The sequence below is a fragment of the Chiroxiphia lanceolata genome, chromosome 1 (assembly GCF_009829145.1).
Source record: "Chiroxiphia lanceolata isolate bChiLan1 chromosome 1, bChiLan1.pri, whole genome shotgun sequence".
NCBI classification, from domain to species: domain Eukaryota; kingdom Metazoa; phylum Chordata; class Aves; order Passeriformes; family Pipridae; genus Chiroxiphia; species Chiroxiphia lanceolata.
Genome location: NC_045637.1, coordinates 87,769,083 through 87,784,764, shown reverse-complemented (window position 1 = coordinate 87,784,764; position 15,682 = coordinate 87,769,083). Strand labels below are relative to the sequence as shown.

At 39.2% G+C, this 15,682-nt stretch overlaps 1 protein-coding gene across 7 annotated transcripts in view; it reads right to left on the bottom strand.

Annotated features, from left to right (window-relative positions):
• The window catches only part of FARS2 (phenylalanyl-tRNA synthetase 2, mitochondrial), a 239,695-nt gene that overhangs the window by 61,661 nt on the left and 162,352 nt on the right, over window positions 1-15,682 (bottom strand). For all 7 annotated transcript variants that reach the window (XM_032712457.1, XM_032712432.1, XM_032712424.1 and 4 more), the window contains one exon: window positions 13,212-13,363. In XM_032712457.1, coding sequence (XP_032568348.1) covers window positions 13,212-13,363 — 152 coding nt within the window. The remainder of the gene's footprint in view (window positions 1-13,211; window positions 13,364-15,682) is intronic.

Sequence of the window (15,682 nt, the reverse complement as noted above, 5' to 3'; positions counted from 1 at the left end):
GGGAGTTTCACTGTCACTCAAAAAAGAACATTTTTTCAACAACTAATATTATCCCTTTCTCCAATGTGGAAAATTCCCTATTACAAGGAGGAAAAAGAATAATAAATTATTGAGAATTTCAGATTGTATTTTCAACAAAAAGAACTCTTTAGGATGACACTCAGGAGAAATATCTTGTGCCAACCCCGATTGTGAACAAAGTGCAGTTAAGTGCTCCAAATGTATTATTGCCTTTTCCACTATAACTTACAGGTGGCTTGTTGATAGTGTATTTTTATTTTCAAGTCTACTTATTCTAGTAATTGTATTTTCCAGAACCAAAATGGTCTCTCCATTTGCAAGTGGTGGAATGTGTTGGAACAAACCACTACACTTGAATAGTAATTTACCGTGGATAATAGGTCACATGGGAATTTTAATTTACAATCTATAATATACTGTTTAAAAGACATAACATTTTCCTTGATATGGTATTTTTCTTTCTACTGTTGTGTTTTGCAAGACATTACTTCAGTGTATGCCTGACCTACTCATCAAGTACATTCTTTAATCACCTTAATAAATTACCTGTAAGCTTTGAGTTAAGTACACAATTCTTCAATTAAAACTAATAGCCATGATTGCAGCATCTCTGTGGTGCTGCTGCACTCTGTTGACTGTACATTATGCAAACAAAACTGGGGTCAACAAACAAGTGTTCTTCAGAACTGAGCACAGCATTTCCTCCATTTGATAGTCTGACCAGTCACAGGTTTTATCTCTTGCCCATCAAACTTGCTACAGCTTTGGCTAATTGGTTATCACAGAATATGTGCATATATGTTATTTTCTTGTAGGTGTTCTTTTTATTCATAATTACAATGAAAAGGAGCTCCCACAGTACCCAGTGATTTCAGTGAAAGTTGCTAACACTCAGAAACCCAGAAATAAAGACTCATTTTATAAAGTCAAACCCAGTATTAACTGCATTAGCAGACACTAAGAAAAATGTCTGCCTAAGTGACATAACTCACAGTAAAACATTTGGCTTTGTGTAACTGGGCCTAGCCATTTAGTTCAAGAAAAACTTGAATCCACTGCACCATCCCAGTTGATTTTCACTTGTTCAATACACACCCCATCTACCCAACACAACTGAAAGTAATGTTCTCACCTAGACTGTTAAATTTCCATTATGGCTTGTCAGACATGTCACTTAATACTACAGCCTCCTATGTCTCTCTGGTCCACAGAATGAGAGTGGTAATATCTCAGCTCAGAATCCTGAAACCTTCATATATCAAGGTAATAAAAAAAACCCACAAGAACTACATTAAATCAGTCTTCATTTATCTCCTTTCCGGTGTTCATTCACAAAGAATGAACAGTCATTCATTTCCTTACTATTCATCTGCCCCACATGTGTACTAATAGGCATGAAAATACTAAACATAAATCTTTTCTCTATCCTCAGACTGATTTTTAAAAGGCACCCTTCCCTTGCATTTCTGTGTGATGCCTGATAAATAATAGATCAGTTGCATGGTGTTAGTGTTAATATTAATGTTACCAGGCAGCATTTGAGAGAAGCAGGGCAGAAACCTGAATTCTGGAAGAATTTGGTATGGCAGCAGTCACCATCCAGATGCAAGTTTTGCAGTTCAGGTCTACCTCTATAGTATACAGATCTTACTGGGTGTGCAGTCCCATTAATTTCTATCCAATTTACCCAGAGATGAGGATGTTTAGCATTTGATAGAACTTGGCCACAATTTTTTAAAATTACTTATTTAAAATTAACTGGTAGGTTAAAATAAAATATCCATCAAACACAAAAAACAATGAAAGACAGTGTGATCTGCTTCAGGAACACTGACATTTATTTGTTCTGAAATTAAAGAAAATCTTGTCTCCTCAGCCTAAATGTTGACATTTTCCAGTATGGAGATAAGTAACCTCTGAGCTACTTAATGCTTTCACTCAGTTTAAGAAATACTTCCTAGCTATAGGGTTTTTGTCCCTACAAAAATATATTCTGGATCCATAAAATATAAAAAGCAGGATTAATTATTTAGTGCAAATCCATCACTTTTCTAGGCAGCAGTACTAGGAAGCATATAAAGACTTTTTCCTCCTATCTCCCATCTTGGCCACTTTACAGAATGTATGTTTGGCTGAACCTAGCCTAAGAATTAGGGGCTGGGCCACCATGTTATCCCCCTCAATACACTTCTGAGAGAGTCTTGTGAGTGCAATATGTGCAGGCACACACACACGCAATTCTCAACACACAAAGGACAGCCAGATCCTTCATCATCCCAAGAAATGCGTGGTATGACTACCTTGATACAGTGGCTGCTGTCTGTGGCTAGGAAGATTCTTGTAAGATATAAGCAAACAGAACCATCTTTACTTTCCCATGCAGATTTCTAGTCAAGAATTCAAGAGAAACTCAGGATCCGCTACAGATATGTTGCTTCTTCACACTGCTAGGACAGTACAGAAAACAAGCATACCATACTGTCACACTAAAGTTCATTTAAAAACTGATTTAGGAGGAGTGGAACAAAAGTTACATGAAGGATATATCTATTGTATTAAAGAAAAACTAACTTCAGGTACAGATTTGACACCTAGCCAAAACGCATTTCCGTCCCCCACCCATATTCCTTTGCAGGGATTCCTAGCCTGCAGCACAGGCATCCATCACTGGAGGTCTTGACAGGACTGGTTCATCTTGACTTCCTAGCCTGCTCAGGAAGTTGCCAGCTACAGTGTTACTGTGGGAGAATGGAAGAGGTAGGAGTAGAGATCAAGAAAGGAGAGGAAGAGTATGGCATCCCACCCCCAGGTGGAAAGCAGAGCCAAGCAATCAGCATCCCAGGCAGCATCAGGCAGAGTCAGAGCAAAGGCAGCATAGGCAGAGGAAACTATTTCAGTGAGTAGAAAGAGAGGAACAATATTCACCTCTAACAAAGGTGATTACAAAAGCTTTCACTCTCTCTCTGACATAGTCACAGCCATTGATTGCAATGTTTCTCAAACTCTAATATGCTCACAGTTACGTACTATGAAAAACAGTTCTGCACAGAAGCAGTCTCAACCTCTGGTCTACAAGGTTAGCAATTCACTAGGATTTCTCTGAATTCAGAAGCACTCACAAGCCTATTGCTATCGCTCGTGCATCCTGTGGTAGCTGACTCCTTTAGCCATTTTTCACCATCCCACTGCTTGTCAATAAATCACCCTGCTAATTCCTGTGATGCCTCCTGTGAAGTGCTCTGGGAATTGTGGCAAAGATTTCTGGGCCGCATCTGAGAACTGGTGGTGAATGGCTGACTTCAGGTTGACATGATGAAGAAAGGTTAAGCTCTTCAGCCGAGCAGCCTCTTAGAAATGATTCATTGTGACTCCAGCTATCCCTTTTCTATAGAGCAAGTCTATCCTCCGCGTCTGCCTGAACACATAAGGGAGTTGACACTTGTCTTCTCTGTGGCTCACGTACTTAAGTTTTCGTCTCTCCGCATTACTTGTGAAGGGTGATTACATTTCCTATGGAATATCACTAGTGATACATCACACTTTCAGGGCTGTGCTTCCCCCCACCCTCTAATGGGACCTGTGGTTACTTTATCTTTTTCCTTTCCTGAATACCAACCCTCCCACAAGCCTGTGTGTTAGCCACCAGGCTCCCACCAAAGAAGAATAACAGGACTCCTACTGAAGCTCGTTAACAGTAAATTATTTTCAGTTAGTAAAGACAATTCTCTTGGTGAAGTCTCTGAAGAGCCAAGAAAAGTAAAGCAGAACGTTGTCTGCCCCACAACTGATTTGAATATAGTGGTTTGAAGGAACCCTTAGACTTCAATAGCAACCCATTAAGAACAGTTATTTGCATGGTGCCTGTCTGAACACCGAGGACAGGAAAGAAGGTGGAGTCTGTCTTTCCCCATCTGTTGATTATTCTTTTTTTTCAACCAGATGGTCTTCAAATAAACACTGGCATCAGGGGTCTGAACTGGCAATCACGAGCTGTGTAAAAAGACATGTCACAGAACTCACTTGATTTTTGTATAAGGCAAGATTTTTTAATTTTTTTTTTTTTTTTTTTTTTTTTTTTGCAGAACAGTTCAAGTGCTAGCTTTTTCTACAGGAAAGACTTCTCTGTCCCACTTGTCACTCCTCTCATAGTTTTTCATTTGGGAGACTCTCAGAGCAATCCAAAGGAATCTGAATCCCCACTGGAATTCAAAAACTGCAGGCCAGGCATTTAAATACTTTTGAAAAGGGTGCCTAACAAAGATATGCAGACAGATCGCAAGTCTGCACATGTAGAGATAATAAACATAGCACTACCTCCATATCAAACAATACTTTCTGGCTTGTGCTATAGAAGAACATGCTCATTTTTTCTATCTGACTTCATCCAGTAGGTGCTATAAAGAAGCTGGAACAGAGGTGTTTGAAATTCAAAATTTCTAAAATATTTGAAGGAGTCTTTTTTAAAAAAATACATGTGCATATTTACTCAATTGTTCTCTATATTCATTACAACCTGGAATGTTTTTGCTGGGGAGGAAAAGGAGGAATTAAAAGCTTTTCAGTTCAGTTTCCTGAAAAAAAATAAGACCTACCAGATGGCTACGTGGGGCTTCATGAATGTCCTTGTTACTGTGCAGGATATCTGGGAAAGCTAAACTCTGACAGTCTGAGTCCTGGCTGGGGACAGCAGAGCATCATGACTGCTAGAAAGTGGGAAGTGAAGACATGTTGAAGCCACGTAGCAATCAGCATGGCAGTGTTACCTCATAGTTACTGACATAGAGCGCAAGCCCAGGCTCCTTTAAACCTCTAGGCAGCTGGGATGAAAACCTCACCAACTCAGGTGGTAGATTATCTGGGCTCTGGTGGGACACGAGCAGAACCCATATGTCTTCATAAAGCATCTCCCTCTGAGTAGCCCAGTGTTTACTCTAAATTAATTTGGCCAGAAAGTCCCTGACCACCAGAAGTTGCTATGAGAATGGAGTTGCTATTTCAACACAGTTGCTGTTCAAAGGAAAAAAAGGCAGGGAAGAGGAAGAACCTGAAGAGTAGTTGGGGCCACTCCAACTGCGAATCAAGCAAACCAAGTGCTGGGTCCTGCACTTAAGCCAAAACAACCCCCTGCAGCACTACAGGCTGGGGACAGAGTGGCTGGAGAGCAACCAGGCGGAGAGGGACCTGGTGGTTCTAAACAACAGGAGGCTGAACATGAGCCAGCAGTGTGCCCAGGTGGCCAAGAACACCAGTGGCATCCTGGCCTGTATCAGGAATAGTGTGGCCAACAGGATCAGGGCAGTGATTCTGCCCCTGTACTCAGAACTAGTTAGGCCACACCTTGACTATTATGTCCAGTTCTGGGCTCCTCAGTTTAGGAAGAACACTGAGGTCCTGAAGACTGTCCAAAGAAAGGCAATGAGGCTGGTGAAGGGACTGGAGCACAGGGCCTATGAGGAAGGCTGAGGGAGCAGGGGTTGTTTAGCCTGGAAAAGAGGAGGCTCAAGGGAGACCTTATCGCTTTCTACAACTACATGAAAAGAGGTTGGAGCGAGGTGGGGGATCAGTCTCTTCTCCCAGGAAACCAGCAGTAGGACAAGAGGGCACAATCTTAAGCTGTGCCCGGAGAGGTTTAGGTTAGACATTAGAAAGAAATTCTTTACAGAGAGAGTGATCAGACATTGAAATGGTCTGCCCAGGGAGGTGGTGGATTCACGGTCCCTGGAGGTATTTAAGAAGAGACCGGATGTGGCACTTAGTGCCATGGTCTAGTTGACAGGGTTGGACTCAATGATCTCAGAGATCTTTTCCAACCCGGTTGATTCTGTGATTCTGTGTGAAACACCACTGGCCATTGGGTTGGTCTAGGGCACAGGGGAATGCCTGACATGTCCACACCAGGAGTGCAAACTCCATTACATGTATGTTTTCTAAGCTGATGCCCACAAGGTAAAAGAATCATAGAATCATCACTGAATGGTTTGGGTTGGAAGGGACCTTAAAGATATAGTTCCAGGACCCCAGACCTGGATGCAGCACTACAGGTGGAGTCTCATGAGAGCAGAGCAGAAGGGTAGAATGCTTCCTTGACCTGCTGCCCATGCTGTTTTTCATGCGGCCCAGGGTGCAGTTGGCTTTCTGGGCTGCAAGCGCACACTGGTGCATCATGTGGAGCTTCTCACCGAACAACATCCCAAATCCTTCTCTGCAGGGCTGCCATTCTCTGCCCAACCTGTATTTGTGCTTGGCATTGCCATGACACATGTGGAAGACCTTGCAATCAGCACGACTGTAGCAGGAAGGACAGAAAAGGTTCTTATTCTCAAGAGAAAACAGGTGGCACTGATCCTGGTTGGGACAAGAAAGAGAAAAGAGAAGATGGACTGGGGGTACATCCATAGTGCTTTAGCCAGCCACTATAGAGTTATACTCTACTGCGACAGCTGAAGAAAGGCTCAAAAGTGAATGAGTATCCTCTGAGAGAGCCTCCCATGAATAGTTAATCTATTTCAAAAATATTAGTCTTACATTCATGTGACCAAAAGAGAGGGAAAAAAATCCAGAGCTGGAGAACATAGTTCATTAATTGAAAACTGATCCTCTGCTAGCTACTGTCAAAAGCAGCTTCTGGGTTGTTTTTTTCTGCAGAGAAGCTGCTGCTGGGACTTTGCCAGTTCAGCAGTTAAAAGTAATCTCAAAGAATCCCTCAGCAAATTGTAAAGTGCTCAGGCTGAAGAAAAACACAGTGTTCAGGGACTGAACTGATTGTTTTAATTTGCGTAATACTAGTAGAAAGAAGCACTTAAGAATTATTCTGCTTAATTCACCTGTTCCAGAAGCAAGGCAAAACCAAGCCAGCTTTAGTAAATGCACCAGACCTAAAAGTATTTGATTTTATCTCCATCTAGATAAGGAAAAGTCCAAAATCTGGCAATAAAAATGAAATTATGTTATTACACTGTATTTTCTATATACTAACAAGGAGCTAGGGGTGTGCATTGACACAACACAGCAGTCAACAGGATCTGACTCTTTGCTGTCAGATCTGTTCCTTTTACTGCTTGGAAAAGAAGAGACACAGGTCATCTGAGTACTCCCAAAGTCTCTAAAGATGGTGCCACAGTGCACCTACCTTCCTTCTTCACAGCAGCCAATGCATTTCCTTGCACTTCATTTAACAGACTGTGACAAATGTGCAGATCTCACCCCAGACGTGTGCAAGTAATTGACTCAAAGGCAAGAATAAATCCTTTCTTACCTATTCCCCACTTATATTTTTAACAGCATAGCCGTCAAAATGCAGCAAATCAATTTTTCCCCCCTTACTGTCTCCACATTGCTTTTTCAGAGTATTTTTAGTTGTTCTGATTAAAAATTTACCTCTTAAGTACCACTGAGGACACAGTGCATATCTTGATTACAGTTTTGTATAACTTTTTCAGCCTACCTACATATCTTTTTTGCAAAAGAAAATGTGGAGCCATATTCCTCCTTCCTTCCCTTATCTTTCTAACAAAAGAGAAATTTTAGTATCAAACTTTAAAAAATTAGGTCTCAGACCAGTAGGAAAACAACCTCACTGCAAAATGCAGAAAATACTTTTTCAGAATGAGGATGTGAGGCCATCACACCTAATGGGATTACAGAAGGTACCTTACAGAAGAGAGACATGGCATGCTAAGCTGGAAAAAACATTTTTAGGGCTCACCCAAAGCAAAGATAAGCAGCCTTGGCACTTCTGGATTCTCTTTGTGGTGCTGCGTTGTAGGGGACAGGTATCACCCCTGGACTCTCTCTGTCCTCTTCATCAGGGACAACTTGGGTTACCAATGTCTTCTGCCACTTCTACCACATATTCTACCATGTGTGACTAGCCAGTATTTCCTCTATTACTTTGGCCAGGTGTGTACCAAAATGTAAGACACTGCCCTCCCTGGGATTCTTTGCATGGCAGCAGTTTTGATTTGCTTATTCATAGTGGCCGGAGACCTTTTTACTTTTTGACTGCCATTCAGTTAGCCTTTCTTTTTCCCTGTGAAACCTGTTTCCTTTCCAAAATTGGAGAAGTCTTGACCACTGAAAAGAGATTACTTTCTGATATTGATTAGACAGCTTAGACCAGCTGAGTAGTAGAAGGCCCAAACTTAAAGATATGGAGCATAAAATAGCTATTGCAAAAAGTAAGGAAAAAACCCCTCACTTTCTTTTCTTCCTTTAGTAACAATACAGTCCAAAACACTCTCTTTGTTTTTGCAAATGTTTGTTCACTAAAATGTTCCAAAGGGAAAAATGTCAGCTACAAATCCTCACTCATCATGTATTTGCACAGCAATGCTTAAAGGTCCTTAAAGATCTCCAAGGATTTGAAGGAAATAATTCAGTGAGGTAGCAGAAACAGAGCCATTGCCTTTCAGTGTCTGGTGACATGGCTCATGCAGCATAGGACAACTTCAGGCAAGTCACAGTGAACTGATTTCACAGACCATGCACAGAAAAATATGTTCCCCCAACCAAATGTATGAAAGTCTATTTGAAGCTAATACACCAAGGTAGGATAGCTGAAATCCACAAGATGGACTGTGGAAAATGTTTTGCTCACTGAAAGGAATACTTCTCTATTCTGCCTACCTTCTGCCTTGCTCCTGTTCTTGCCAAAACCACCACAGTTTCACTCAGGTTCCTTGGCACTTCAGCAAAGTCACACTTTTTTTTTCATATATGCCAGGTGATTCTTTATATACCTGAACAACAGGTGTGTTACAGTCATGTTTTGCATTATTCATCTTGAATGAAGTTACACTCTGACTGTGCTAACAGGAGAAGCTTGAAGCAACATTTAGATTCCCAGAATATCCTAAAAATTGAGTGATATTTTCCCAACCACATTCTGTCTGTGATGACCATTTATGCTACAGGCAATGGGAAGGTATCAACAGCTGACAAAATTACCCTCTGACCATTTCAGTGTCATGTACTAATTGCTCCCTCCCTCAAATATATGTTCTGAAGACAATAGCCATATTTCACACAGGTGACACATCTCTCTTGTTCAAGGATCCCCTATTCCCAGATTTCCCAGTATAACTGCAGACCTAAAGCCCCCGAGCAGCTGCTGTTTGACAGCTGAGACCAACAGGCCATCCTTTCATGCGATACCTTGTGCAGACACACATCTATAATGTGGGGATTGCAGACACCTGAGAAGTCCATGTTCTCCTTTTAGTTTGACACTTGTGATTCATAAAGAGCATTTGGGATAGGCAGATCTGTTTGGAATTGCTGAGATGAAAGAAAAGGGAAGAAGTTCTTGTGGATCAGGGGACTCCTGCTGAGAATCCCAACAGTTAATCTTTGACCCAGAACCACTTTACACAAAAGCTGTCTACCTCAACCTAGTTGCTAAAACTTGGTTCTCAGCTTGGAACAGAGCACATAGATCTCTTCGCTCTGTGAGGTCCACCTGTAGCACTGGTGAACAGGAATTTCCAGGAACTACAACATTCCATAGAGCTAAATACAGAAACGTCAGTGTGTTCTAACTACTGCTGGGATATTATTTTCTAATAGGGAATGCTTATCTTTCCACCTCAAAGTAACATTTGACTGCAATATGAAATAACTTTCTGCTTGACAGATTTTACGATTGATCTAGTCCCACTATCCTGGCATCCATTACAACTAGTTTCCACTGTAAGGAAAAGAAAATAAAATTTTTGCAGACAAAAGTAAACAAGGAAGTTTATTTTCTGGAAAGCCTTCTTCACACATTACACATTACTCAGTTTACTTCAATGCTGTGGTTTTGGTTTGGGTTTTTTTGTTAAGTTTACCTAAAATGCATTTATGCTGGAACGGTTCTTAATTACCTTGGCAGAGTAACTTGGCATTCTTCTAAATTTGTGCTTTTTAGCAATGAGACTCCTTCCTGCAGTATCTTTTAATTATCTGTGCCCGAAAGTTGTCTCAACATCATCACCTTACAAAGTGGATAATCAAGACTTACTTTGATTTACTTGATTTCAGGCATCTCTTCCTTGTTAAAACAATTACTTGTCTCATGCTTTTTTTCCCTCCCCTTTCCTTTTCCCTGTAGAGGAATACATTCTTACTGCTAATACACACCGTAATTGCAATGTACTGGAGCATGGATATCAGTCTGAAGCCCTGTGAAACCTTGAAAGGTTTCTGAACCAAAGAGAAGGCAACTAAGCAGTATCACACAAACAGCCTCTATAAAAGATCTTAATTTAAAGACCCCTTTCTGTGTTATAAATTAGTTTTATTTGTATAACATTTTCTGGTTTCCAATCTTTATAGTCCTATAACTAAGAAAGGTAGTTTAAGAAGGAAAGTAAGACTACCAAATGTCTTAATTCCTCATGAAACTGGAATTTTTAAAGGATGAAAAAAAAATCTTAATTTTAAATTCTAGAAGTGATTAACTACAAACATGAACTTATTAAGCTGCTTGTAACTAACATGCAAAACAACAGCACTGCAGGTTTTCCTATCCTAGGCACTTTTCTCCCATCGTCCACAGCTGATTCACTACAAATTCAATGCAATCGTTACAAGTACCTCAATCTGTAGTATACAGATCCATAGCAACACTGAGGATCTCTTATGTTAATTTCTGTGCCCAGAAGCTTTTCTGCAACACTAAATTAAAGAAGCCACTGTATCATTCCTATAACAAGACGATTATCTTAGAATTAAGACTAAGTAGAAAACTCTTTTCAAAGAGTTAGTCTTCCAAAGCCTTTAGAGATCAGACAAAATTACTTATATGGCCTACATCATCAATTCTCAGAAGTTACATATCTGCACACATCCTGTTCTAAGGAGAAAGGGCAAAGTAACCATTATGTTACACTCTCTATTTATGATTCTATTTTTAATGTGGTAGATAATCTCCTTGGAATCACTGATTTTTAATGGGGCATTTTGAAAGATTTATTTTATTGCCGTTGCAGTTGAACAAACTAAGAGGGCTACAACATCACTTACCAATAATCCGTTAGTGTCACATCCCAAATTCTTCAGACATGAAGGTGAGAAGTTTTTCCTCCTTATAGTGTCAAAACATATCTGGATGTCTGCTGAGTGAGGGCTTAACGGTTTTAGAGAACAATACTAGTAAAGTCCTAAATCTGTGTGATAATTCTCAGTGAGCAGTCGTCTTTCTCATCTATTTGCAGAAGTCACAGAGGGTATCAGAGGTTCATTCTTTGCAGAGAAACATCTGTCATCCCTGGTATATGTTCCAGATGTGTCAAAGCGTATCAAAGGAGAAAACACACATAGTAGAAAAACAGAGGAGTGAATCCTGGCCATATCTCACCACTCTACTAGTATGGCACACTATTCCAAGTAAGGAAGAGAAGAATAACCTATGAGTTGAGCCATAACTGATGCAGTGTTGCTGGTAGGCCCTCACAGTGTATCTGGATTTCTCTCGTAAGCTGCAAGAGTAATCACAGAATAATACTGCCTCTGTTTCAGAGAGCAGGGAATGAGATTTCTCCAAACCTTCAGCCTTAGAAGAGCTGCTTACACTAAACGTAGGATCTTCCCCTAAGAGATGATATAACAACAAAGATAACTGCTTGCTTGGTAGCACTGGGAAGCATGTAGACAAAAAGCAGCAACAAGTCATGTCATGTCATTCAGCATGAATGAGTGGACAGGCTAGTTCCACAAATGGGTTCAAAATCCCAATTTTTACTAAAAATGTTGATTGTACTCTATCATCATGATAGAAAATAAACAAATATATTTTCAGCAGGATCTGTGTGAGCAGCTTTCAACGTCTATGTACTTGTTCTGATACGATGGTGCACTCCAAGTGACAATATGAAGTTATCCATACCTGCAACAAACTTGCTTTTAGATTTCCCTGAAGGATACAGTCTTGTTGTTCTTTACAATTAATAGTACTTACTATCTTATCCTAACCTATATTCCTCTGCTGCACCCGCCATTTCTGTGAGCGTGAGAACCATGCAGAAATTAACGACTCAAAGCTTTCAGATGACCATTCCATTCGCATTTCGCTTTCTTCACGCAGCAGAAACATATAACACCACACAAAAAGGGTAAAAAGGAAAAAAACAAAAAAAACCAAAAATCCACCGAACCACCATGAAAACTAGGCATAGAACAATCTGTTCATCTGGTCTGCATCACACATCAAATTCAATAGAACAACAGGGTCAAATGCCTGGATGAAGAAGAAAATAAAAAAACCTATAGGTTTTTGGAGCACAACATGAAGCATTTTTCTGTCATCTTCAAAAAACACTGCAGTTAGGTTTATTATCTGCCTTTCTACAGCACCAAAAAAAAAGTCTCAAAGAAGATAAATTATTTTAAACCTCAATTTTAGAAAATTGGGTAGTTAGCAGTTTATCTATCTCTTTATTTGGAAACAGCAAATTGAAAAACAGCACATATGTAATAACTGTTACTTGTCAGTTTTTGAGACAACTGTTAGTATTAGTTAGACAAGTACCCTGTGCACTCCATGGTCATATCAGTGCTGCTATATCCATAAGGTGTTTTGAAACCTGAGAGATTGTTCAACAGTGTATAAATAAGTATCAGAAAAAAAGGAATGAAGTCTTTTTTTTTTCTCCCTGTTGAACACCAACAATAGTATTCTGCAACAAACCATTATTGGCTCTGACATCTATAGTAAAGGTCTACTAGTGTATCAGGATGAGAAGAAGAAAGGAAGAGAACAAGACAAAACCAGTCAATCAGTGAAGAGCAGGACTAGAATATCAGACATGGTATGGACAGGAGCGTCATGCACTGCCAGATGTATTGAGGAAGGTAGTTGTTCACTCTTGCTGTGACTAACTGAGCACAAGATATTAGGATGGTCTGAATACCAGAAGCTCAGTACCAGTACAAAACCGAAACACAGGTAATTTTTTTTTTAAGTAAGCATAATTATTCTTTTGTTGTGAAAAGGTTTTGGAACTAAAAAATGAAATATGCAAACACTGTAAGAATCAAGAATTTCTTGGTATACAGAAATAAAATATTCATAAAATCGTAGAATCATAGAATATGGTGAGTTGGAAGGAACCTATCAGGATCATCAAGTCCAATTCCTGGCCCTGCACAGGACGCCCCAAGAATCACTTATATTCTGACCACAGGAAAGAGGTATTAAAAGTTTTACTTACGTTGGATGGGCAAATTCATCCACTAGGACAACCTTTTCTATCAAGTCTCCACCAACGGTTCGAACCAAATCATAGAAATCATTCTCAGAGTATGTCTCAGAAGGCAGCCAAAAGGAGATGTCATTGATCAAAGGCGGATATCTGCTGAGTGGCTAAAAAAAAAAAATTAAAAAACATACTGTTATACGTGGCTGGACTTGGTAAGTATACCTACAATTGCTCTGAATCTGTATAACACACAGAGTACACATTTTAGAGGCTTTCTGAAATGCTTTTTGGAGTGCAAACTGACCTCATAAACAACTGAGATGCAAGATCTTATACTAGGAAATATCTTTTAAAGACCCCCTCATAACTACTTTGATTTATTCATTCAGAAGAAAAAACTTGTTTTGTTTGCTAAAAACAGCATTTATAAGCCTGAATACACTTTTGGTCAGAGTTGTTTCAAAGGATGAGATCATTTTAGGGTGATTATTCACTGGATAGAATTGCAATTTGCTAAAGCATTTTTCAGACTTTTTACAGAGTCAAAAATTCTTATCACATTCATGTTTAAAATTTACATGTATTTTATATGATTCTTATATGACACAACATGTTGATTATTTATACTGTCCAATTTCTAAGAAAGTCTTATCAATAGGTGCCTTGTTATTTAAAGCTTATAAAAAGAAACACACTTTGCCTTAAAAAGAGGGATCAGTCTACTTCCCATTAGTATAGTCATCCAAACATCTACAACAAGAAAGGTATTGCTGTTAGCATAATTATTCATTCCACAAGTACCACAACAGGATTTTAAACATAAAGGGGCATCTTTGCTGCAGATATAAAGACCTGATCTTGTGGGAAGACAGTGTTTTGCAAAAACAGGAAGAGAAACAAAATCAGGTAATTATTAATTTTCCAGTTTTGATGAAAATTCCTTGGACTCAGTGGGTTACAGATCTCACCTTTAGTGAAATGTTTCTCCTTTGGAAGAACAGAAAATGGTAATGCTCTCCTTTCATGACCTCTAGGTCATACAGTGTCTTAGTTTTGTCTTCCATTAATATCCTGCAGTTGAAAAAAGTACTTTTGCACAAGATTGTTCAGGTCTGCAAGAAGAATCATCTTCTTTTTTTTTTTTTTTTTAATTTCACTTATATGTATTTGACATCCCATATGGACACTCTGGTCTATACAGTATATTATCTCACTCAAAAATGTATTCCATGCCTGGGAATGTTTTATGATGGAGCAGTGGAAACTTAAGCAAGTACCTGCTAAAGCAATAAACCTGTTAATAAGGCAAGTTTACAGCATGGTGATTTACTCAAATACTGTTCCGTAGAGTGTAAATGAGTCAATAAATATCTGATAAGGAACAGAGTGCAAGTTTTAAATTAATAACCCCTCCAGTGAATAAAACTGTGAATCACAAATGATTATCCAACTTGTTAAAGGAATAAAGTTGTCAAATGAATTCATATCCTGTACACCAAATTAAAAAAAAAACCAATATCGGCACAATTGTCTCTGCTATATAAAAGTCACAGCTGCAAATGCTGGAGATGTTCCTCAGTCAACAAGCTGGTACATGTGTTAGCATAAATAAAGTTATAATCCTGCAGTAGCTCCCTATATTCCCACTTCAGCCCCATCTACAACTATACTTATCACTGCTCTATTTCAGGAACCTATTGAACATACCTCAAAGCTTGTGGGGACTAATCCAAAACTCACTGAACTCCCAGCTTCAAGACATTTAATTATTCAACCAGAAAATGTGGTTCATGAGCCTAAGCATGACTTGGTACCTACTTCCACTCACAAAGGTATAAGGACACTAAAGAAAAATAATTACATGTTCAAGTAATTCAGTAATGCCCTAAACCCCAAAAGGAATAGAGCACCCAAAAGTCATAGTGAATATTTGCTATTGATTTTAAAAGAATCAGGATTATGTCAGGCACATGAAGATAGCACTCTTTTTCCCACTTAAAATGAGATGTACACAAGGACCCAATGTGGTCAGATCTTGCAAATGTAACTGGCACAGTTTGACTTACATTATCGGTGTCATCAAATTCCATGTGAGCGAAGTTGCTCAAAGATGTAATAAATTGTTGAGTCTGGCTTTTGTGGATTATCAACTGTATAGGAAAACTGCTTCTTCGACTCAATCCATGCTGTCACTAGCCTAGGTATGCTTGTGTGTACTACAAAGACTAGAAGGACAAATGCTTGAAACATAACACAAGCAAAACTTTTCTATTATTAGGTACTAACCTTTTCTCAGAGCCTTATAATGCAGAAAAATCTTCTATGGTAAAAGGCAAAGCAATTATTCTGTATTATACTGTCCCTTCACCATCTGGCTGCAGTCAATATCATTGCAGTGAGTATTATATCAACGCTAAAGTTAGTACAAGGATAAAATCCCTAGTTCTAAATGTATTGATCTGTTTGTTGTAGAGCTACATGAG